The 25150-nt window shown below is 41.9% G+C and overlaps 2 protein-coding genes across 7 annotated transcripts in view; one reads left to right on the forward strand and one right to left on the reverse strand.

Annotated features, from left to right (window-relative positions):
- Nucleotides 1-556: 556 nt before the first annotated feature.
- Nucleotides 557-2108, forward strand: LOC306838819 (RING finger protein 222). Its single transcript, XM_079367193.1, has one exon. It carries the CDS (start codon nucleotides 872-874, stop codon nucleotides 1496-1498), a length of 627 nt encoding a protein of 208 aa, XP_079223319.1. The 5' UTR covers nucleotides 557-871; the 3' UTR covers nucleotides 1499-2108.
- Nucleotides 2109-4510: 2402 nt separating this feature from the next.
- The window catches only part of arhgap44a (Rho GTPase activating protein 44a), a 32233-nt gene continuing 11593 nt past the window's right edge, over nucleotides 4511-25150 (reverse strand). The window contains exons 2-23 of one of the 6 annotated variants that reach the window (XM_079366041.1): nucleotides 23304-23343; nucleotides 21713-21832; nucleotides 21529-21605; nucleotides 21282-21393; nucleotides 21029-21105; nucleotides 20805-20919; nucleotides 20552-20620; nucleotides 20288-20369; nucleotides 19743-19870; nucleotides 18718-18829; nucleotides 18151-18232; nucleotides 17894-17974; nucleotides 17134-17247; nucleotides 16960-17051; nucleotides 15435-15618; nucleotides 14007-14024; nucleotides 13714-13902; nucleotides 12079-12591; nucleotides 10071-10216; nucleotides 9889-9963; nucleotides 8876-8927; nucleotides 7725-7815 (exon numbers count right to left, since the gene is read on the reverse strand). In XM_079366041.1, the coding sequence (XP_079222167.1) occupies nucleotides 8920-8927; nucleotides 9889-9963; nucleotides 10071-10216; nucleotides 12079-12591; nucleotides 13714-13902; nucleotides 14007-14024; nucleotides 15435-15618; nucleotides 16960-17051; nucleotides 17134-17247; nucleotides 17894-17974; nucleotides 18151-18232; nucleotides 18718-18829; nucleotides 19743-19870; nucleotides 20288-20369; nucleotides 20552-20620; nucleotides 20805-20919; nucleotides 21029-21105; nucleotides 21282-21393; nucleotides 21529-21605; nucleotides 21713-21832; nucleotides 23304-23343 (2434 nt within the window). In that variant the 3' untranslated portion in view covers nucleotides 7725-7815; nucleotides 8876-8919. Of the gene's footprint in view, nucleotides 7816-8875; nucleotides 8928-9561; nucleotides 9964-10070; nucleotides 10217-12078; nucleotides 12592-13713; nucleotides 13903-14006; nucleotides 14025-15434; nucleotides 15619-16959; nucleotides 17052-17133; nucleotides 17248-17893; nucleotides 17975-18150; nucleotides 18233-18717; nucleotides 18830-19742; nucleotides 19871-20287; nucleotides 20370-20551; nucleotides 20621-20804; nucleotides 20920-21028; nucleotides 21106-21281; nucleotides 21394-21528; nucleotides 21606-21712; nucleotides 21833-23303; nucleotides 23344-25150 lie in introns of all 6 variants that reach the window. The other 5 variants (XM_079366039.1, XM_079366040.1, XM_079366037.1 and 2 more) reach the window with 5 other exon arrangements.

Here is a 25150-nt window from a genome sequence, read left to right on the forward strand (position 1 = left end):
TTAACGCGATGACGTAGCGCACGCTTGCGTCAGAAAAGGGCAGGGCTGCTACAGAAACAGATGTAGTAGAATGAGCCGCACCTTTTTTCATTTGGTCGGTCCGTCTATCGTTATAGGGCTACACAGTTTTTTCCTACAATGACCACAAGGTGGCATATTATTGCTGCACAAAAAACACAACAGTGGGTCACTGAACAACATGGGCGGTGAATAAGCCTATTTATCAAATAACGTTTCTTAAACTACTCAATGTCTGTATAACTTTGGAAAACAACATAGAATACAACCATACTTTAAGGTAGGTTTATGCCTGGGCCTATTTTTTTAACGTAACGTAACGTAAACGTAAACGGCAAACATTTTCATTTGACAATTTTGAAATAAAATATGATGTGTACACATTTTCTAAAATTAAATCAAAGAATAGAAATTAAACAGAATAAACTGTCCATAAAAGGTTAATTTCAAAAATAAAAGGCTATCACAATTAAATGCAAACAGACCTATGTTTAGTAACAGTAGCCTATTCCATGACAACAGAAGGTAAACAAAAGATTTTAAATAATATCATTAATTAAAAGAATGTAGTTTTATGGAAATAACGTATTACATACAACACAATGTAAGGAAAACTAAAATGTGAACCAGTTGGACAACTTGAACTGCCAATAAAACCTGCAGGGGACCCAATCAGTCAAGTCACTGCAGCTACAGGTGGCAGGCCCTGTTTTACAAGGCGCAGCTCTCGCCTCCACCCAAAGCCTAAAGTAAAGAGTCATGTGCTGAGAGGACAAGACCTTGAAAGGAATTCGCACTACGTTTACCAAGGAATCTACTCAACTCTCGTGCCACAGTGGTTGTTTTTCCTCCCATGGCATTTTACCGGGATGATAGCCAGGAAGACGCACGAGAGTGTCCAGTGTGTTATGAGGGTCTTTCGGGTGCTGAGAGGACTCTGAGCTGCGGGCATGTTTTCTGCCACGACTGTCTGGTCAAAACGTTGGTCAGCATCAACAGCGATGGAACAATCAGAGACACTATTGCTTGTCCTATCTGCCGACATCTCACATTCATCAAGAAACAGAAAGAAGCGCAAGTGTCACTTGAGGCGGACAAGGATCCAGATGAAGGGCAGACTCTGGAGGTACCTCTCACTCTGCCGCTTGGACAGCTCCAGAGCGCACAGCGCGCCTCCGAGAACACTTTGCCCAGGGGGTTCAACTGGGTCGCACCCTGCTTCAGGTGGGTGTCTGAGCGAATCCGTCGACAAAGGTTGATCAGACCCAGCCATAAAGCGTCTCAAATCTTCATTATAAGCGCTCAAGGGCGACCCATGGTTGAGGAAGATGCGCACAGCGTTGTGATGACTGTGGTTCAGCCGCAGCGCAGGAGAAGACGAAGGATCTGCTCAACTGCACGGTGCCTGGTTGTTTTATTGTCAGCATTTACTATAGTAGCACTTATAGCAGCCACTTTACCCTGGATCTTGTTGGCATAGCTCAGTAATGTGGATGTTTGGATTATGAAGTGCTAAAAATGGAAAGACTGACATTTATGGAAAATATTCAAGGAAGCACTCCATGCAATAAATGTTTGAAGCAGTTTATTTGTTCTAACATACAAAACATTTTGGGTGCAGTGTATAGAGAATGTTAAAGTAAATGAAAATGAACACTTTGGCTCACTTGTCTGGCAGGCTGTTATCAGATTTAAAGGTATACCAAGTCAGGAAGTGAAGAGACATGCCTGTGACATTTATGAGCATCACACAAGGCAACAGTGTAACATAAAGTAGGCTAAAGGTGAGGAAAGCCTGACATATTCTTGTTTTGCATTCCCGTCAGTGACATGTTTGACCTGCTTTATGAGACGAAAACATGTCAAAAATTTGAAAATGTCTAGAAAATATTATAAACCTTAAGAGGGGAGCATTCTTATCTATAGTAATTTAAGTAAACACAGGGGGGGGAAAAGCAATAATTCCATCCAGTTCAATCCTGTTGCTGTATAAAGATCTAATGTCTTTCTGTCTTACCCTGTTGTTGGATACCAGTTTCTAAGCAACTTTTAAAGACAAAAACTGTTCAACTAAAGAACAAACAGCTTGACTTGTCTCCGTGTCTGTTATTGCCCATAGGCTACCTTTGGGCAGCAGGTCATGAGCTCAGTTTTAGTAAGCTATGTGGGACAATAAAGAGCCTGTTTTAGCAGTTTGGAGGGAGGGTATGTTGACAGACTCTATTTTTCTGATAACAAGGAGATGTATCAGATTTATATTCAAAGCTCCATTGAGGAATGTTCTGTTTTTGTCAATGTTGGCATTCTCTGAGTACAAAGCAGTACCTATTATCACTTTGATGGTTTTGTCCTGAACATAAAAAACTTAAATTTTAAGCGATTGCTTTTATTTGCATCCTTCTATAAAATTACCCTGATTTTATTGGCAGGCATCAATAAGAGGCAGGCCTTTAATTATTTCCAAACAAAACTTTACGGTAAAGATGGAAAGACTAAAATATAAATATGTACAAAATGAGGATATTGGTTAACAAAATTAACTTACAAATAACTGATTTGATCTTTCTTTGTAAGCCATCCAAAACAAACCTGCTGCACTGTTGGGGAGAGATGGAGACATCCCTCTTCATATATTTTTGATCCACAATCTAAAATATCTAATCTAAAACAAAAATCTCCTTGAAAATATATTAAAAAAAGAAGAAGACGGTCTCTGAAGAAGGATGTGATGATGTTTGACACCGACCAAAGTTTCAGAATAACAATACAGAAATATTTACTTTATGTCCATAACAACATTTCCATTCAAGAACTTCACAAACACAACTTTCCAAAGCTTTAACACAGTTTTAAAAAAGAGCAGTTGCACGACACTCTCAGTATCCTCCTATACAACATGTGACAGTGTGGTGTAACGACGGTGTAAACAGAGCCACCTTTAAAACTCTCAGTTAGAAATAATTCATGCAGCCGTTCTGAAGGAAGCACGTCGAGAAGAGCTGTGTCTGTCTGATGGCTGTAAGGAGATACACTGACAGACAGTAACATCAGGTTACCACGCGGTTCTTCAAGAGTCCACATTAAGACAGAAAAGAGGGACCAGCATTATGCAACCTGGGCTGGTTTTCCAGACAGAGCATTTGCAGTATCACCACCATCTGGACAAACGGGTTCACTCCGAATTTCCTCCTGCGTCAAGCCTTCAGCCGTCCTGCTCAGCCTGTCCTACAGGTTACACTCTGCTTTTTTAGTCATACCATGGTTTCCCTGAGGAGGATGACAGTGATTTTTTTGTATTTATCATTTGATGAATCAGATGTTTTAGTCCACATTCCGGTTGAAGGCTTGACTCTCAGTAGGTGGATCAATAGCAACTGTAACTGTAATGAGTAAGTCACTAATTTGAAGGCAAAAAGTCATGACTAAAAAATAAATAACAAAAGCAATTTGTTATGTTTTTCCATGTGTAAGATCCTGCTTTTCATGGACACTCTGATTGCTCACTTTCAAATACAGACTAGCATGCCTCCTCCATTTATAAGACTATTTTGTATTTTAAGTCATACATGTGACTATATGAAAGTACTGGTTGTTCTGTTGTAGAACGATTAAACATTATACATGGTAATTATTTATGATACTATTAGTTTTCATGACTGAAGAATCCCCATAATGATCTGCATTTTCACTGTTGCAGCTGTGGATGTAAAATAGATTTTGACTCCTATTTCATATCAAGATGTCTACTCAAAAGTTTTGATGGGATAAATGGTAGAGGGACAAAGTTTGGATTCACAAATTGTTTCCTTAATTTTATTTATTTATTTTTCCAGATACTTTTACACGTTTGGATTTAAAAACATGTTTTAAATCATTACTGCAAGAAGTGGGGAAATATCTGTTTTAGAACTGCAAACAATCAAAGTGAAGAAATCCTAAACAAGTAAGGAAAAAAAGTCTAAGTAGTCACAAGCCAAAGATATTTTTTTATCACTGTGGGTTTGGAACTGGAGGTTAGTTTGGTCTGTACATGCACTTGAACTGACAAATGCATGTACAGACCAAACTAGGTTGATGGGGGGGGTGCCCCTTCACTCTCCAGTATTGCAGAGGTGCCCCTCAGCAATGTGCTCATTGTTGTGCAGCCGCCTCATTCTGACATCTCTCTGTCAACAGGATCCTTTGAGGTCATGCATGTGCATGGCCTGTGTGTGCAGCTTGTTCAATCACAATGTGAAAAAACAAAACCAAATTTTCCCTCTAGGATTAATCAAGCATGTCTTCTTCTAAATTCTTTACAAAATGTACAATAATAAAAAAGTAGCCTATCTTAAACCTTGATATAATAATGTAGTGGCACAGATGCGGAGCAGATATTCAAATAAAGTAATAAAATAAATGTAGAAAAGTAGGAAATAACTTTCGTAGAACTCATTTCATTTCAAATATATCCATGACAAAAAGATGCACACAATAATCCACATGAACCAGGTGAGATTATTACAAATGTAGAGTTTAATATATATATTTATTTCTGACATTCTGATAAGGATTGCAGGTAGGCTTCACAGTACACACTGTGTTCCACTTGATATGCTAAGCAGAGGAGGGAGGGAGGGGGGGCGGGTGTGTATGGTGGGCTCGACAAGCGGCAGGTTTTTTGTTTGTACACTAGTAGTGAAAGCAGAAGGAGGCAGTACATCCACAGGCAACATCTACTCCTCTACCGTATTGCTCAAAACCCCACCGGGGACCATTTGTCCTGATCCACATTCTCTTTAGTCCGTCTTTCATTTTCACCCCTCGCACAATCCCTAAAAAGACAGTGATTGACACAAAATGTGGATTATCAAAAAGACTATCTAAGCGCATGCATGACACATTTTCAGATTTCCCTTTTTTCTCTCTTGTTTAGATCCCCCTAACCCTCAAAATGTAAACAAATTGAGCTATACGTCTGACCCTAATATTGGTGGTGAAGTGACATAGGAAATGTAGATCTATGCAGTACATAAAAAGCTTGATCAAACTATGTAAAAATGTACCATTTGGTGCAAAAGGTGGCTCCCATGAATATGCTCTTTAAAAATCAACTTGAGTTCATTAACAGGCAGAAATTAGTTATGAGATGAAATCATGACTTGTGTTTCAGGGGAGGTTACAGATGCTTTTTTTGTTCCTTTCAGCAGCAGAATTATCACATCTATAATGAATATGAATGCATGCTTACTGTAAGTTCCAGATATGATGCACAAAAGCATTACAGTAACACTGCCCTGCACTGATAATAACACATGCCGACAGGCCCTAATTAACCTTCAACCAAACACAAGTGCTCATTTGCCCTGCACATTAGTAAAAAATCAGGTAGCCTGCAGTTGAAATCGGAGCGAGTCACATTCAGTCTGCACACATACTGTAAAGAGAGAGAGAGAGAGAGAGAGTGTGTGAGAGAGAGAGAGAGAGAGAGAGAGAGAGAGAGAGACAAACCCCAAACCTCTTTGTATAAATGTATGGATCCAGCACGGAAAATAAAACCTCTAGTACACATTAATCATGTCTATAGTTCCAAAATGACAACCAGTGTGAGGGCACTTGCAAATGTTTTCATACAGCATAATCACCACAACTATTAATATAAGAATCAACATCACCAAAATCTTCATAAACAGAGTCCATTTAGAACACACACTGATGCATACTGTACTGTCGATCACTTTTGGAGAGAACCCAGAGTTTATTTTGTCAGTTGTAAACTCAAGGGTTAAAGAAACATCAATAAAAGCGATACAAATGAATGGCTTGTTTTTGGAAGGGGTGACTTTGACCACTTTTTTGGGGGGGACTGAGGTGGATCAGTAAACACTGTAATTGCACTTTAATTGACAAATTTATTGTCCCGAGACGTTTCGTATGGAACTAAAAACAGTGACACTGCAGCATCTGTTATCCGATGAATTTGTTAACCTCTGATTCACTGTCTGTGGTGAGAAAAACAACACCCAAAATGACACCACCGTTATCCACTTTGGAAGTGTCAGATATATTGTTTTGCACTTCGCCTCTCCAATTGTGTGTGCAGATATTTATTTGACTCGCTGTAGTCTATCCTATTGAATAACATAGGACTGCATTTGTCCTCGATGTGAATAATTCAAAAGGTCCAACAGTGCTCAAAGTGATCTCATCATTTATACAGGATCGTTCAAATTAAGGACTCTAAAGAAACAAAGATAATACAGGCTGTTGGTTTGCAAGCCGTTAGCGGCCTATAGCATGTTTGAAGTCAAAGCTCAGGAGAAAGAATTATTAAAGACTACAATTGACGTCTAGCAGAAGGAAACATTCTGCATTTGTGCTGCAGCATTGTTGTTACCTGGTGTTCAAGTGAAACATTACACTTCTACAGGAAATTTGTTCACTGTGTGCGGGGACCAAAAATAACATCAAATTTTGAATCATTACATTTTTTTTTACACATGATAAATATCAGCACATATATTATTGTTATTATTATATATTCTCCAGATATGCATTTTACATATAGATTTCCTCTCAGATTTATATACATCAATTTATATACAGTCTTTGTACAAGGGATCGAAGGTTGCTGAACCTGAAGCACTTGAAACAAGGTTAAGAGAGAATCATACCAACCTAAAGGCAGTGTAGTCATCCATCCATCGTCATCATAACGGTAACAGCACATGGGTGGTCTAAATTTACCCTCCAAGGACAACAACATCAGAAACACTCACACAAAATCAAACTCTGCCACTCTGAGGCCCCTAGATCCGAAGCGGTTAGTTCCTATTGGCTCGTCATGCAAACACGACATGGTGCTATCTTTAAAAACTGACTAAGAGATGCATGTCCAAAAAAAGATAATTTACAGTAACATTCTTCTTATACTGTGCTGGTATAAAGTGAGTTAAAGTGTGTTCACCTGCACGAAGGTAAACATCTGATAAAGAGTTACGTTGAAATATGTGAAAGAATAGGAGAAGTAAAGACTGGGTGTAATAAGATTTAAACTGCATCAAATATCCAAACCTGTCTCAAGGGCTCAGCATATTTTTCCTAATGTGCACAAAGCTTGAATACCCTGTGAGCAAAACAACCAGACTACTCTCTCCCTCTGCCTCTCCGTTTCACCCTGAGGATGGGCTTCGCTCCTAACCACGTCGGACTCTGAGTTTCCCTAACCAAAAGTTGTACAACTTGTGAGTATCATATTGCAATTTGATTGCATGTTCTAATAAGGCAAAAGAAAGTTTAAAAAACCCCACAGAAATACAGACCACTGCATCAAACAACAAATATGAACAAAGCAAAGCAGGAAAAAAAAAAATCTTTAAATGTAATACTCATCAATTATTCCAGTCTTTCCTCCTAAAGGCAACTGTTCCTTCACTATGGCATTTTGGTGTTTATTTTTTTTTGTTCTATTACATTTATGTTGTAGCGAGCATTTGTAAGAGACGAGATTCTTTGCAGCCTGCAGCAGATGTGCTGGACTTCTGGTTTCAGGTGGGCATTGGTGAGGCCAGTGTGTGTTTCCATCAGGCCAGCAGGTGGCGACAGTTAAGAGTATGTGCAGCCATAGGGGTGCTGGTAAGCTGTGATGCCTTAGCGTCATAGGTCATAGAGTGGTGCTCTGGGGCTCCTCCTCAGGCACAGCATCCCCCTCTGGAGAGTCTGTCACTGCCCTGGACCTCCTGCAAGGGGCACCGCTGAACTCATCGATGAGGCTGTCCAGATTGACATTGATGGAGGGGATTTCATAATTGAAGATATCTAATGGTGAGCATGACGGGAGAGGTGAGTGTGATGAGCAGAATGGTGACGATGAGCAAGAGGAGGAGGAGAAGAGGGCATATGAGGATGAAAATGAGGTGTAAAAAACGGAAGAGAGCAGAAATAATATTAATCGTTTTGAGTCTGGACTCATGGTAAGTGGCATATGATGTCTTCCCTGATTCAAGTAATCAGTAAAATACATGTGCTTCACATTCTACACAGGGATGTTTCCAGTGTGATGCTAGTCACACCAACTTGGTAGCAAACTAGTGTAATATGTCACAGCTTCTTTTGTCTTTAGAGACAACAATAACAGATAGTTTGTCAGATAAAATACAATAACAAGTCAAAATGACTGCACGATGACACATTACTGTACACGTTTACAACAATGGCCAGATAAACCAACACAGAGGCAACAAGATGTGTGTGGAACTCTGTGGAAAAAATGGCACCAAGACACCAAGTGGGCTTGAAGTAACAATGGAAATCTCATGAGGACCGGATACGGTATTTTCTCTACGTAAAGGGATTCTACTGCGCTGCTGCATTTACTGAAAGCAGCAGGTCCAAGCAGAGACTGATGACTACTCCTGTGTAGGAATGAGATGGAGCGTGGCAGTGTAGTAAGAGGGAGCAGAGGTTATAAAAAGCAATGAACCTGCCAAAGGAGGAGTGGGGGTTACCTGTGGCCCCCTGATACCGGTGGCAGGGGTGTTAGAGGGGGAGAGGGGGGGGGATGTCTGCTGGCATAGGGCTGGGAATGGGCAACGAAAAAAGGAGAGGGGGCTTTAGGATGGACCTTGGTAAGCGACGGCGTCTGCAATGTGAGCGCAGTGTGGTGCACTCTGGGAAGTCCTTAAGCCATGCACTATTGTTTGAACTCCAACATCACGCACAGAGCTAACAATCTGCTCGGAAGAAATAGGGAAACTGTTCTGAATGAGAGCTACTGGTTGGTTTGTTTGAGGCAGGCTGAAGGAGACCCCAGAGGCAGCCACAGCACGAGGCCAGGCAGTGAGATGGAGCGCATGGGGCGGGGACGGTTCTGGCTTACCCTAAAAGTCCCCCTCACACTTAGCCCACACTGAATCCCTGGCCTCACACAGCTGCAAGGTACACAATAGTAGCAGGGGGAACAAGAGAATGATAAATATAACAAAGTGACAGAAAGCTTGGTATAAAATGACAGAACACCTCATCATCAGAACATCATACTGGAGACAGAATCTGGGGGTTTGTCTGGCTATGCGTCCACGCCTGCTGGACGTTTAGAGATACTGGGCTGGTGTGTAAGCCTCTGACCTACCTCTGCCGAGTGAAGGTAACACAGATATACAGAGAGCACATGATGAATCTAATGGCAACTTCCATACAAGCAGGACGAGCTATGCTTGTCTGATGTTTCCACACATTACCCAGAAACATCATCACATAACACAAGCAATGAATACATAGGTCAGGAGGTTTGCTCACTATGTTAGCACAAGAAATGCTAGTGCTTACACTTTTCCATCATCAGGCATCTGTGTCTAAAAGGCAACTTTTTTTTTTTCATTCAGACATTCATTTGGGAGCAGTCACTATAGGGGAAAGGTGTCTTTACATCTACAAGTCCTACAGAGTCCTACACTCGTCCACCATCTCCATTGGACAGAGCCACCGCAAGTCTGAGAGAGGGCCGCTGCAGCCCCACCTGTGGTGGTGGCGGCGGCGGTGTTGTTGCCAATGGCTGATGTTTACCTGTAGACATGCTCTCCCCGGGAGACAGTCCATCCAGGAGACCCTGCTCCAGGGGCTGGGGAATTGGGGCCATGGCCTGGCCAGTGTACCCTGCGGGGACTGTGGGTGGCTGCGGAGGGGGCAGGCTGGGTCTCTGCCTGGGCTTAGGGGCGGGCCGCGACTTGGTGAGTGTTCCTGTCAAGGAGGGTGGGGACGAAAGCGAGTAGGGCGCCCCTAGTGGGGTCTGCCCAGGGGAGGATGGGGGCACTTGCCCTGGAGGGCAGGCCAGTCCATAAGGGGAAGGGGTGCTAGGTGGTGTTGGGGACAGGCTGACCGGCGACGGCTGACCTGTCGACTGGTCGGACATCCCACCAGACTGGCCGTAAGGGACCTTTGGGGGCACAGGGGCCAACTTCTTGGAACCTGTAAATAAAGAACACAGTCATATTATACAGTCGGATGTAAAGAAGAATCCTCTCAGATCAAAGGGAGCAACTCTAAGCTCATACAGTATTTGGAGACAGGCTCACCTTTGCGCAGGGTGTGTGGACTGTGCTCTGTGGAGTGGGGCGACTGGCTGCTGCTCTGAGGACTACTGCTGGGGGGGACTGTTGGACCTGCCACCTGGATGGCTTTGTGTCCAATTACAGGGGAGAGCTCTTTACTCTTCAAAGAACTGAAAAAGACAAACAGACATTAGTATGTGAAGGCATCAGACACAGTGTGTTATTCACTCAGTATCATGTATGTATATTACCTCAGTGCCACTATCACCACCACCACCACCACCACCATCATCATCACCAACACATATTCGTGTATCACTGCATTCAGTATACTGTTTTTAACATTACAATGTTATCTGAAACCCACAACATGATGTCAAACAAAGTTCAATGAGGGCAAGCAAATTGTTTTCAATGCAAAAATAGTAACATCTGTTGATATTACACCTTTTAATTTTACAGTTTCACATGACAAAAAAATAAATAAAACAATGAATCTGTCCGCACATTCAAACAACATCAAAAATGATGGACACTGATTTATTTGTCATAATAAAAGGACATAAGATGGCTTTGGCATGTCAATCAGTTGTGTTATATTTTGAATTGTTAAAAGACAAACTCAAACTCAGCTCATTACCTCTGTATAGATAGGTTTTAGTTAAGTTCTTGACTCATCTCCAGCCCACAACAGATACAGCTGGGATGTGAACTGAACCTGAAAGACTCAAAATGGTATCCAAAAAAACCTCCCAAAAACACTGAGCTTAAAGATTTCTTTCCCGCCTCGGTGAACAGATGGTGTACACATTTATATCCACAAACACACAGAAGGAAGTACGAGAATGTCTCCTGAGGCAGAAACTCACACATTTACTTTGTTCAGTTTGTTGTGTACCTTGTGTAGTACTGTACATGTTACCTACTTCATGCACTGTTAGCTTATTTCCTCCACCAAAGACCCCAGTATGAACCTTTGTGCTGAAACACCTTTGATTGATATCTACTTTAGTGCTTACTAAACTAGTAAAAATATGTAATACAATGTATTTCTATTGAGACATAGGCTGGTCTTGTGGTATGGCGCCTAAATACAGTTCTTTAATCTGCAGTCTAGTGTTCTAAGGCACTGCTTTGATATCAATTATAATCAATGAGACACCAGTAATGTGTTAGCATTAGCATGTGCTAGCATTCAAAATAGACCCCCCCCCCCTTATTTCTCTTTTCCAAACAGAGTCCTCACATTTGGCAAAGGAGGGATCTGTAAGTAATCTCTGCATTAAGGACTCAATCATACAAACTAGTAAAGACACCAATCATGTTTTAACTGTTGTGAACTAACACGATGCCCATAACAGCACCCATACTGCAATGGTCACAGTTTGGATTATGTGACTTCCATTTATAGGCAATCTCCTGAAATCCAAGTGAGCCATTTGAATTGGACATTATGGAGATATCAAATCAAAGCAGCAGTGTTATCAACCGAGCGTGTGTCTGACTGCTGACAAAGATTTGCTGTAATGATACAGGCTGTCCCATGCCGCCATGTATCTTCAAAGACCTATGAGTCAGGAGACTGCAACTGCCACTCAAGACAAACTCAGCACTTTGGCTCCAGCTGTACGATGCTCAGAGTTATATTCTATACCATACATTATTACCAGGATGTAGTTGTAAACAATGATGTTTCCCCTCCACTGGTTAGTAAAAAAAACTGCTGCAAACTGTAGAATAAATACATTCATATGCTATTTGGTAGCCATATGCAGCATTTTCCATGTATTTATCATCTACTCGATACCAGCATGAAACTGAGAGCTAAATAAGCCAGTAACATCCTTAGTTGCTAGGCAACCCCCATGAGAGGCATCCCCCGACAACCTGAATGTTACAGAATCTGAGATATGTAATTCGAAGGGGGAGGGAGAAAAAAAAAAAAAAGCAAATATGAGCCAGCGAGCTAGAGGAGAGATACAGCTGCCACTCTGTGAGACATCCACAGCAGCCGAGGGTGTGTTGTATTTACCTAGTCAGCCTGGGGGGTCCTCTCTCTCGGGCACATGGACAGGCAGCCCACGGCGGGGGTGGGGGCGCGGACGAAGGGAGGCTAGGGGGGTTGCCAAGGGACTGGTCATGGCGGGTAAGTACCAAGGGAGTTTTGATGTAGAGTGGTGAGGCATTAGTATCTGGTGGGGGGGCATGCAACATGTCACCTGGGGGGCTGTGCTTGGGGAAGTGCAGACAGCTGGGTTTGGGGTTGGAATTGATGTCAAGTGACGAGGAGGAGGAGGAAGAAGAGGAGGAAGGGGGCGGAGCAGGGGGTGTGAAGCCAGACCAGCGCAGCGGGGGTGGGGGTGAGGCAGGGGGCTGAGACTCTGGACCCGGTGCCACAGGGCGAGCGCAGGGCGGGGGTTTGGGATAGAAGAGGTGAGGTGCAGCGTGGCACGAGGAGGTTGGGTAAGGGGGGGGTGGCCGGTCCTCCCCTGGGGGTGGGTGGGCATGAGAGGTGTCCGGCCGATTTGGCAACACGTTGTCTGAGCTGTAGATATTAAGAGAATAGACAGCACACAAAAAAAAACAGCTCGAGTGATTGAACAGGGAGACGCATTGGAGCGATAAAGGATAAGCTGTTTTGATGATTAGGGTGTTAGTGTGTTAGTCGATCCCGAGCCAAAAACAGAAGTAAAAAAAAATGCATTTTAGGGTGGGTGGTGGGCACCAAGCTCAGCACACAGTCAGCTTAGTGCAAATACAAAGACAAGCACAAAGAAACAGCAAAGGAAAATAAAGTTTTATTGCCAAAGGAAAAGAGTTTAGTGTGTTGATCACCTTGTGTCTGCACACTGCATGGAGCTGTGAGGATCGCTTGTCAAAGTGCAGTGCTGGTCTGCAGCTTACTGTGCAATATTATCAAGCTGAGCTAATAACACGTATCTCCTCATTGCTGCATATGGAAACCCTATCTCCCCTTAATCCTACAGTATAGCATATGATTTGTTTGCATTGCATGTCCTGCAGTCAGCCCAGGGCAGTGTGAAACAGACACAAAACCCTTTCATTGGCTGAAAGAGCCACAGGAGAGGAGGGAAAAGCCAGCCAAGCCAGAAGCCATATTATCTCTTGTCCGCCACACAGGCAGAGGCGGCGACCATGAGGTGATTATTCATGTGCTCAACTATGATAATCATGTTTAAAAAAAATTGTGAAATCAGTGTCAACAGAAAGGGAGAAAAATCACAACCAAAGCTGAGAAAGCCAAGCCACAACAATGGGATACTGGAAATATTAGCATGCTAGCAAAGGACTTGCAGAAATAAGCTGTGTGCCATGTATAGAAACACAACTCTATCGTTGTTTGAGTATAACCTTTTGAAGTTTTAGTCGGAAAATAAGTGACCCGTTTTACATTACATAACAGTGACATCAACTTGACAAACAGCAGGGTGAAGTACAAAAAAATGTGGAGAGTGACAGAACATGACAACAACAAACTGAGACATGAAGGTGTTGGTAGAGAGAGACTATGAAGAAAATTGCAAAAATATGAGAGAATGATTAACACAGCCAAGGGTCTGGATCACTCATAGCTCAGAAAGTTCATGATGGTGATGATGGTGGCGGTGACTGGATGCGTGAGGAAGAGGAGGACACCGTGACTTACCAAACCCTCTCTACAGGTGGCGGCGTCGCCGACGGGGAGATCGCTAGCTCTCCTGGCTGCTCGGGGATGAGAGTGTCTGCAGGAGAGCCGGGGCCTTGCATGCCTGGAGGGGTGGAGCAGGTCTTGCGTGTCAGTGTGGAAGAACCCTTCCGAGACACCCATGAGGTATCCATAACCCGGACGCCCATACTGCAGACATATACATATACAGAGTCATGTATGATCACGATAAAGGGAGAGATTAGTTGGGTTTGGTGAGGAAGAAAGAGAGGGGGAAAGGTATGATACGGTACCTTTGGATCTTCCTAATGCTGCGTTAGTAGGGGGAAGAGAGGCAAAAGGGATACACGGTCAAAAGTGATGCTGAAATGGTTCACAAGTCAACATCTCGGTTGCCAAATCCCAATCTCCACTTTTAAACTTAAAACCTCACAGACTTTCATGACGTGACATCACACGTTGCCTGGAAACCTGCTGCGGCATCAGACAATGAGAAATAAAAAATAACCCAGCTCCAACGTGTGTTTTTACTGCATGTCTTCCATTTGTGATTTACCAGAAAAACACAACCAATTCGACAAACATGCTTAAAATATCCATGAAGGTAATGAACTAATTCATAGACCATGTTGTTGTTGTTTTTCTCGTCACATCAATGAATGTCTCGTTATCATTTTGATTCTTTCGTCAAACTTTTTTTAAACTGTAAAAACTTTTTTTTCCACTTTTATTGGTTTGTGGGATAATTATGTTCTTCAGGAAGGTCTGCAGAAATGGATTCTTCTGTAAAGTGCGTCATTTGGAGTTGTGAAGTCAGCATTAGAGTCGAGTTTGACTGTTGGACAGGATTAAGCGCTCGCACACTAACTGGGAACACAGTCTGTGAGTGTGGAGAGTGGAATGGGGCAAGTCGTCTGTGTCTGATGGGGGGGGGGGGGGCGCAAAGATCCACATCAGCATGAGGGAGCTGGAGTGATGTACCTGAGGTGAGAGGATGTCTTACAGCATAACCAAGCTGCACTTATCTTTTCATTTAAGGCTTTTTCTTCTCTGTTTGAGAACACTTCTTTCCTAAGCTGCTAATTACTCTGAACAGATAAAAGCTTTTTGCTTTCACCTCATACTGTTCTTCATCCAGAATTCCAGAGTGGCAGTTAATGCTTAATCAAATGGGGGTATTTTGGTGAAGGCATTGGTTCAAATTCTGCCAGTGATTTTCCACCGGCTGGATAAATGACTCAGGTTAGGTGACGTGCTAGCCAGACTGTGAAGGAGGAGCCGGGTGTGGGAGGAAGGGAAGACAGCCCTGAAGAAAAATATTTCCTGAGCAAAAAAAGAAAAGAAAAAAGAGGTAACCGGCAGCCCTCCATCAGAGACCTGTTGCCATAGAGACAATGCCACTCAAGGTAATTCATGCCCCATGTATTCAGATGACTCAGCCTGCTCTTCTCCTGACGAATGCTGATCATGGGGAATGTAGTTGTATGTGCTGGAATTATTAACAGGTGAGATAAAAGGTACATCCCTCACCTCTCATTGGAGCTAAAACTTAACAAACAGGAGGCATCAATACTAACCCGAGCTAATGGAATATTAGTGCATGTGAAATAAGAAATGTAATATCACATGCCTGAGATGAGGCGTGGGTGGAAAGACAGAGAAAGAGAGTGGGAGAGTGATATGTAGGCAGCAGAAGGACACACTTGGCATCATCATCATACCCATCCTTCTTGTAGAACTCCAGCATCATGTTGTCCGTGGCAACGCTTAGTGGGCGTCGGCTCTGGTCGTGCGACTGCTTGCGCTCCGATTGGTCCATGTCCGGCGAGGGCATGGAGCTGTAGTTAGAGTTGTGGTTGGTGTGGATTGGGCTGCCATAGCAGCCCGTCAAGTTGAATTCAATCTCTGAGGGAGGAGAAGACATCATCAACAAACAGTATACTGGTTTTACTAGTTTGAGAATATATGAGTGGGTCTGTGTTGAGTAGAATTTAGAATCTACCAAAGAAGGAAGTTTCAGTATCTGCCCACAGACATCACATAAATAGTGATATTACTGTGCATTCTAATCTAACACAGCATTACACTGGTCTTAATAAATGTATATATTAAAGAGAAACAATTGCACTCTAACTAGTATTACTGCAAAGTCATTTTATACCTTCCACTAAACATTCAAGTTGTAGTTCTCATCCTTTTTTCTTTTACCATAGAATTACTGTGGCCGGGATAAGTGATATATATTTTGGTATTGAAAATATTTGTAAGGACATCGATCACACCAGTGGCATAAGATGGCACCATAACCATTGACAGAAGAGACAGAATAGAAAAATGATTTCTCTGCACAGCATGTGACCATCAGCAGACCCTTTTTGGCAGTAGGGCTGGAGGTGCAGTAGGTTTTAAAGAATAGAAATACAGTAAATCATTTACTTTAGAATTCCCAGACATTGGATCCAATAAAGAGAAAGTTAAAGCCTATATGTGTATGGGTGGTACAACAGGCCGACAGAAACTGTGAAAACCTTACAATATGATCCCTCTGACAAAGCTGCTATCAGTGCAGAGCACAATCAAATCCAGACCAGAACAATGTCTTCTGTAAAACTAAATTCAAAGGGCGCCGCTTGCCTAGTGGTTTGTGTACTCGCCCTACGGTATGTGCAAAGGCTGTGGTCCTCCAAGTGGGAGGCCCAGGATTGAATAAGACCTGTGGCCTCTTTCCTGCATGTCATTCCCCACTGTTTCTATCACTGATTTCTGACTCTATCAACTGTCATGTCTCCAGATTAAGAAGCATGAAAAGGCCAAAATAAACCATTAATGTTCGCATAGCATGTGCAGCTGATGATACAGGAAGTTGCGGCTTCATAGACATCACACTCAGATATCATGATGTGCTCCACACTCATGATTACTTTGCTGTGTGTAATGTACTGTGTCTTGTTGTCTTTAATCTGTTCTAGTAACTAACATTCATGGTATCTTCATATGTATGAGGGGCTGAGCCAAAAGGGTAAAACGAAAAGAAAATGACTGTCTGACCTATTTGCTTTATATCACAATACAAGTCGAAATACAAGCAGTAGAAGTAAAAGTCGGACTTCACAAAAATTGCCCAAACACTCGAAGTCATAAACTACAATATTCCAGAGAATATAAAACTAAAAGTTGAGTATCAATCAGAACCCATTTGGTGCCCAGTCTGACTACATCATTACATACATAAAATGTGATCCCCACCTCCAGGGAAGAACCAATCAGCATGCTGTATAATGGGCTCAACGATGCTAACAATCTGTAGCGACAGGGTGGTCATCATCTCCGTCATGTTCCTGCAAACAAGAGACAAAACAGAACTGATCATCCTGATGAACCTTAATAATCCAAAAATGCTAGAAGTGTAAAAATACATACGGTTCTGTGTGTGTCCAAAGCAAGTTAGGACCAAGAACAATGGCCATGTTACCGGGAGTCATCTTGTTTGCATCTTGGTACTCTGTTAGCTTAGCTAAGAATTTGACGAGATATCTGTTTGGATACAATGATTAGTTTCTCACACATTAGACATCTTAGTTTGAAATTCACACAGTTGAATTAACTATCATTGCACATCACATTTGACTCACAAACTTAGCCTTTTTAACTTTAAGCAGGTTGCAGTTAATGTAGAAGACAGATTATTCTGACCAGATTCAACCTATGATTCCTACCATTCAAGAAAGTAAGAGATATCAACCGCCACTTCGAGGTCATTGCTGGCTGTAAAAGCCAATAAAAAGTCAAAATGTGGAATTCTAACACTTGCACTGAAAGTAATGATTACTGCATATGTAAAAGTCATTGACTGCAAGTGTCAACAGCCTGCAGGTGTTGATATCTGAATCCCTGAATGTCAAAGCAGCTGCTGCTGTTACTTTTCTTGGCTGCAGGTGGTGCAGGTTGCACTGAGACTGCAGAGCGCTGAAAGGATTTTATCATTGAATGAAATGATCATGTCTCAGTGGCTGTTTTATGGATAGATCAAACTGCTTTACATTTCCATGAGTTTCTGAAATGCAAACAAAAAACGTCTTTTTTGCCATGGTATCTCACAATCCTTGTTCTTACATTTTAAAATGAAAGGGCAACATGGGAAACTAGCATGAAATAATAGGAAAATAAAATGACCACTGACCTGAAGTTGTTCAAGTTGTCTGTAGGGAGTTTTTCACACGCTGCCATTAATGCTTGTAGCCTTTTGTCCATATCTTGAACGCTGCAGGAATAAAACAAAACAAACTGATTGGCTGATTGTTGCCATACTTCTTAATAAATGGCACATGGCAGCTGAAACCTCCTGTATAAAGACTGCAGACTATTTCCTCTAATTTGTTTTTTAAAGGCAATGGCATCATTTAAGAAATTCCTTATAATAGGAAAACAGCTACTCACTTGGAAGCCTGAATCCATTCATCATAAAGTTCAGTAGTCATCAGTGGCTCGGGGAGCTCACGGAGGTATGACTTCAGAGCCCCTTTGGATGAAAAAAAAAAAAAAAACAGTTTTTTTTTTTTTTTTTAAGCGGAGGGGAGGGTTGTTTTCTCTCCTCGGTTCACAGATGAGGCCATGCCCCATACAGTATCTCCACTTTCCCTCCAGCAGGCCCTTGCAGCCACTGCAGCTGCCAGATTCAGATTGCTCAACACACATTTCATGCTAATGTGTGAAATGGACAGCAATAACAGGATAAAGCCTTCAGGACAAGAGCACTGAGTGTAGTACTGATAAAGGCTGTTATCATCAGCCAAAGAAAAAAACACATTTTCCGCCAACTAGGTCCTAATTCAACTCAAAAACTTTGGACAGAACACATAAAACACAAAAACAACCTACCGGTAGTTTTTTTTTTAATCATCGATGTATTCCACTTTTTCCCCGCTGCCTTACAATAACAGATAGTATGGGCTGTTGTTTTGGAAAAAGGCTGCGAAACAAGGCATCTGTGTGGGTGTAGTTCACCTGCGATGGCGTGAGGGTCGGAGGAGTACTCCTGCACATCCATAACTCCGCAGTCCAGGGACGCTTTCAGCTTCTTCAGCTTGGAGGCTGATGGAGCCACTCTGAAGAGGCCCTGCAGCCCACACACAGGAAACACATCATCATGTGTAATTATCACATCAAACATGACCCTGCAGAGTGTGAATCAAGGCTGCGCCAAAGAAAGAGCCTTTATCGTTGAGTACTTGACATTGATTGATGAAAAACAACATGAAAACAGTGGCGTTCTGACGTTTTACAAAACACGTAGGCTGTTTTTAACACAACATAACATAGGAGTTTTATCTTATAACAAAGAACAAAAAAACGTACTCGGATTACTGAGTCTTATTAAACAGCTCTGATACTGCTATTCCTTAAAGTTCAATGCTGCACACTATCTTGTATCCTGTTGCAAAGTTGTCACTACTTGTCCTCTCTCTCCTTTCTCACGTTAATGAAATCTTTTTTTAAAGGTCAAGAAGATAAGAGCCAATTTAAGTGTTCCAGTCTGACAGGGTCAGATAAAGCCAAGTTTTAAACTATCTATTGAATTATGTCACAGACAGATTGCCATTTTAAAGCCAGATATTTATGCGCCTGTTACACCTAGTCTGCAATGTGTAACGCACATCGGCGGGAAACTGGGGCAAAGTTGTTCTGCCCCTGATGTGCCATCAAAGGTAGAGGCAGAAGGCGCTGTGTGTGTTTGCATGCCTGAGTGTGTGTATATGTATATGTGAAGCGGCTCTTGTGTGTTTACAGTCGTGCCTTTTAAGCATAACAGCATTATTATGCTTTTGCAAATTGAATGTACACGTACAAAGATGTCTGCAGCACTCTGTTGTTTAAATGGCCAAGAGACTGCAGATGTAAATTAGCTTGAAGCTAACTCTCGTACAAAAAAAGACAATTGAAAGTATTTAAAATTGTTTACCGTTCATGTGATTCATTATGTACAGTACTTCTATACAGTATGCATGTTTGTGTGCGTGCATGCTCTATACCTCCTCCTGCATGCCACACTCTAGCAGCATGGTGACACAGGCTTCGATTGGGAAGGCGATCTCTCTCCCACTAATATTCAGGTGTTCCTCCAGAGACTTGCCGTACGAGGGTTTCTCCACCCACGCCTCTGCAACACAAAACAGCAGCTGGAATCCCACACAGACACAAACAGACTCCTCCTGGACCCTATCAGACCAGGGACTACGAAACATTTAAGAGTCTTTATTTTAAACACAGTTCATTAAATCGCAACTGCAGTTTGAGTACATTTTTAATTCAATTTGTTACTTTTTGTCATGGAAAATGTTGTGCTTAAGGACTCTTGCTTGGTTTAACACCTGTGAATGCAGCCACTGTTTAACTATGAAGAAGGATAATTACAGCTAAACAAGATTGTTATATGACACATCAGAGCTATTATCTCCGTTACTTGTTCTCTTGAAACTGCTTCAGGTGCAGAATCGGAGCAGATCTCTCTCTCTCTCTCTCTCTCTCCCCCAGCACAAACACACACATAGACACACACAAATAGTGGGTGACTCACCTTGGTGAGCTTTAATCTGGGGCAGGATACTGTGAAGAATCTCTAATGACTTTCTGTGATATTCCGCCTGCGTTTCTATCAGCTATAGGAGAGGACATCAAGGGGAAGAGATGAGGACAGACAGTCCTGTATGTGTGTATTATATAATATACAGTTTCTATAATAACCTGTGTTACTATAAGAACAAAACATTTTAGTGGCAGAAAAGATTACAAAAAACAGTATGCAGTGCATTTTACAATTTTTAACAATTAAAATACTTACAGTCTGGAAGTAGTTTGCATAGTCTATTTCTTTGGCCACAAAACTGTACATATCTGCTGATAGCTGATCCTGCAATAGAAAGTACAAGTGAAATCCTGCCTTCAGAAACTGTCTCATCTGCAGAAAGCTGGAATATCATCCTGGCATTGTGGTCCATTTGTGTCTGATACATGCAGGAGGGTAATAAATCACACGGAGAGCAAAGGAGCTGGAAGAGAAAATAACATGCAAGGGGCACCGACTGGCAACTCACCCGACAAATCTCCATCCTATTGGCTGCCTCCTCCATCTCCTCTCGGAGGGACTCAGATTTGGCACCTGGCTGCAGCGTGCTCGGGTGACTCGAAGACTTGGACGACTGGTGAAATCTTTGGCCACAGGATTAAAAAAAAAAAAAAGGATATGTCATCCTTTCATTTGTTTCATTGCATCTATTGACAGAGGTTTTTTTTATTTAGAGCAGCTTTAAATATGCACCTTGTCCGTGCAGAGTCCATGTCCAAGACAAGTTTTGCTAAGTGCTTTCGTTGTTTCTGGATGTTGGGAATATCCACCTAAAAAAAAATACAAATAGAAGGATTGAAGTCAGCCTCGAGAACAAAAGAGCAGCATTTTTTATGCAAATGAAGAACATGTTCAGCTTTGAGTTTTATAGTAAAAAATGTTCTAATCATTTCAGTGAGGTGTTAGGTTTTAGTTGGCACATTTATTAAACGCAGTGCCGGCTCACCTCAGCGAGCACGTAAAGAGGCTCCACCACATCTCTCTCTATCTGGAACTCAAACTGGATGAGCTCCTGGGCCAACTTCTCCTCTGTCTCACCGCACATCTTCAGCATCTTCCTGTCAGGTGAAAGCAAAGTCACACGGAGGCATTCATAAGCAGATGAAAGACAAATAAGGGTAACTAGGACAGAGAGGAAATCAATGGCTGAATCAATGAAGATGATGATGTGTGAGTAAACTTCAGCGACCTACCCCAGGAGAGAGTCATCCCCCAGCACTACAGCCCCCTCCACCATACACTGTGCCAGCATCGTGAGTGGAAGTTTTTTCTAACAGAGGAGAGAAATACCATCACTAGTCTCAAGCAGGATTATGCATAACGTTAGTGGCATCATCACGTATCATATCAGCTGTGGTGATGGATTCGGGTACTCACAGATGGTGACTTGACAGATCTCTTCTCCATATCAGTGCCCTGCTGACCCTGCAGGCAGGCAGTCAGCTTCTTGTGAGTGCTGTGTGTCACCTGCTTGACCAGATCAAGACGCTTCTCAACCTGGACGAAACATACACGCATAAGACACCTTGAGGAATGTCCACTTTCATGTCCTGACCAAAACCCAGACAACGGTCATCTCTCCTGCAGCTTCATAAATCGAATGGTATACATTTGTTGACAATTTGTTGTGAAGATATCTCCTAAATTCAATCATACAGCGACCTTACTATATCACCATACATTAAGGAAACAGGCTTTGCTAAAATGCTGGCTTCTCTGATGACAAAGAGGTAGCCTGTATACCATCCTTCTAAGTTTTAATTTGGGTCTAGAATGGTTTGTATTTGTTGTGAATAGAGTAGGTAGGCAGTTTAAAGGAAAACCAACACAGATGATTTGGATGCCCCTTCGTTTCCCAGATAAATGACAACAGGTGTTGCAGGGATTGAAGCATGAAAGCGAACTGTTTCAGATATAACTTTTATTATAATGCGCCAAAAAGGCCAATACATATATCGAAAAAAAGTTCCACAACCAGAAACGTAGTAAAAGTAGTAGAAATATTGAAGATGCTGCCTGAAAACAGGTGGAGAGGATAGAACGCAGAACAACAGACCGATGCAGAGCTGGCTAAACACTGAAGCTTCCCTGACTTGGAAACTCTCATGCTCATGGACTCTAGGGAGGTGGGGGGTGTGGGGGGTGAAATAGCTTTCATTAGTGTTTCACAATGTTTTGAATTTGGACTATCAGTAGCTATTTTAAATACAACATGTCAGGGTTAGATATTGTTACACATTGTTCTGAGTTGAAGTTTTGATGAACATTCACAATCTCGGCTCATAAAACATTTTTACACTCAATGTCAGAACCGTTGCATAATTACAATAACTATGAATCACAGAATGTGATTGATGAAGTGAAGTGCACCTAAGGGAGAGTAGAGGAGAAATGTAATCTCACCAGAAATTGCCCAAATTAAACAAATGGAAAAGAAAGCGTCAGTAGTTGTTTGCTGGTTCCAAAATAAAACGCGATATCATTTTCACGAGTGTTCAATGCAGAGGACTTTACATTAAGCTCATCCACAACTTACAATCCACTTTTGGAAACTGCTTTGTGTGTTTCCTCTAGGCACTTGATAATGTTATGTTTATTTCATTTAATACAACCTAGTACCTTTAATACAATGGTAAGACCTTGGTTATTGGCAGTGTTAAATATAGGGGTCTTTATAAATAAGGAGTGGGTGATTTCAGAGACAGACATAATGAGTATACTGTAATGAGACGTTGGCTCGCTGTGAGGCATTGCAAGACAAAAATGCCTGAACTATTAACCGTGTCTCAAAACAGTCCTCATAATCACATTATTAACACCTATTAATGTGAAACAGCATGAATAATGACAGCATTAACTGCTTCCAGACCTTCATTTCACAACCCGCAGCTGGTTCACAGGTGTCAGATTATTTCTCATGTTAAAACACAAACGCACACAGATGGTATAAGCTTTGACTGTAGCTCACCTGAAGAAGGTCATCACTTAGCACCTCTGTTTTTTCTGCCCTGTAGAGACAAAAAAAAGTGTGAAACAGTTAGGAAACAAACTTCAATTATTACCAGTCTATATAAAACCTACAAAAGCAAACAAGACCATAAGGAATAAGATTCATTATTTCTGTAATGTCTGAAACAACCGTGGCAGCGTAAGTGTTCAGACTAGATGATTAGCAGCACAATGAAGACACTACTTTTTCTCATCAAATATTCCCAATAAGTGATAAATGTAACTATTATTTGAATATGAGAAAGCAATGGCATGAACACATGGTGTGTTTCGTTTAACTAAGAACTCTCCGATGTAGTTGCGTTTCTTTTACCTCGTTAAATGGAGCGTTTCTTTAACCAGAGAATGACGTTACAAGTTACATGAAAGCCTCCAGGAGTAACTTTGTTTTGTGTGTAATTGGCAATAACGATACACTACCTGACGTGCGAAGACAGAAAAGGACTAAGTAACTCTATAGTCTACTTTGCTGATACACATAGAACCATGTTGGATTTTAGCCCCGAGTTTTCAAGTCACACATCTGACTTCAGGGGGCATTCCTGATGACGAATCAGAAAGGCAAACTCAGATTTTTTTCTGACTTCTGTGATCAAATGAAATGCACCGATATACAGCGTGAAGTCGGAGAGAGGTAAGAGTGTCTGCTTTGTCTACCGGGGTGGCAAAATCAACAATATGCTGAAAGTTCATCACAGGAGCTTTAAGACTGGACATAATTTGACCTTGCTTAAACATTGTCTTTCAGGCTACACAGCAGGTGATGGGGAATATTACAGATTGGTGTCATAGTCTGACATGAGAAAATAAAATATGTCCTCCCGAAAAATGTCTGAGGTATCTTTACACTACTATTGTTGTAAGCCCCTTTCTTCTGACACAAGTGATCAACAATTGTGAAAGAGCATGTGAAAAAGAAATCTTGCATAATAAAATATAAGCACCTCATGACAAGTAGCTGTATAATGTCAATGTAGTCTTATATGCATTCTAACCTTTGTCATACTTGTGTGCCTTTGCGAAAATGTTACTTATTAAAGTTCCAGCTGCTTTGTATAGGACACAGACTCATGGACGTAGCAGTGCTCCAAAAAAGGGTGGCCTATATCAGTGTACCTGTCTCCTTGGAGCATACGTGGGTGTGCATGTTTTCTTGTAGCGGCCACGCTGAGTCATGATCTTAAACAATACAAGAACGAAGTACAAACAAGTGAGCGATCAGACGAACTGTTCATGCTGAAAACGAAGCAGAGTATGAGCGAAACAAGCTGGACAGCAGTGAGTGAAGGCTAACAAATTCAAATTTGCCAGTTCATACTGAGGAGCATCACACCCCTCTGTGAATCCAGCTGACTGGGGACTTAGCCAAAGAATGAAGGAAAGGGCAGAGCTTCAGTGCCGCTGAAGCAGATAAAACTACTCATCCGGAGTACTGAATGAGCCATAAGCTCAGAAAAAAAAGCAAACCACAGGATATCATGAATGTATGGTGTCAGCTCAGTTCAGTCAGCTTATATTTTCAGACTTAGGGTTTTTCCAGGGAGGAGATTTCCCTATGGAGCTTAATATGCCTTTTATATAATAAAAAAGGTGGATTGTCTCTTAGGAGTCCATTTTTACATATTAATTGGAGTTTTCGCTCAGGGATTTTAAACAAACTTGGACACAGCAGACACACTAGGCTTGCCATGATAGCGTGATTTTAAACTTTGATAAGATTTTAGGAAAGTTCTAACTATATCCTGTGTGGTGCAGTAACACGTTACTAGTAGCGAATTGCAGTAATAAAATGATTTGTCCTCGTAA

Source organism: Symphodus melops, assembly GCF_947650265.1.
Source record: "Symphodus melops genome assembly, chromosome: 17".
NCBI classification, from domain to species: Eukaryota; Metazoa; Chordata; class Actinopteri; order Labriformes; family Labridae; genus Symphodus; species Symphodus melops.

Excerpts from the sequence above, each read along its gene's own strand:
- LOC306838819 (XM_079367193.1), top strand. The coding sequence starts at position 872 with ATGGCATTTTACCGGGATGATAGCCAGGAAGACGCACGAGAGTGTCCA.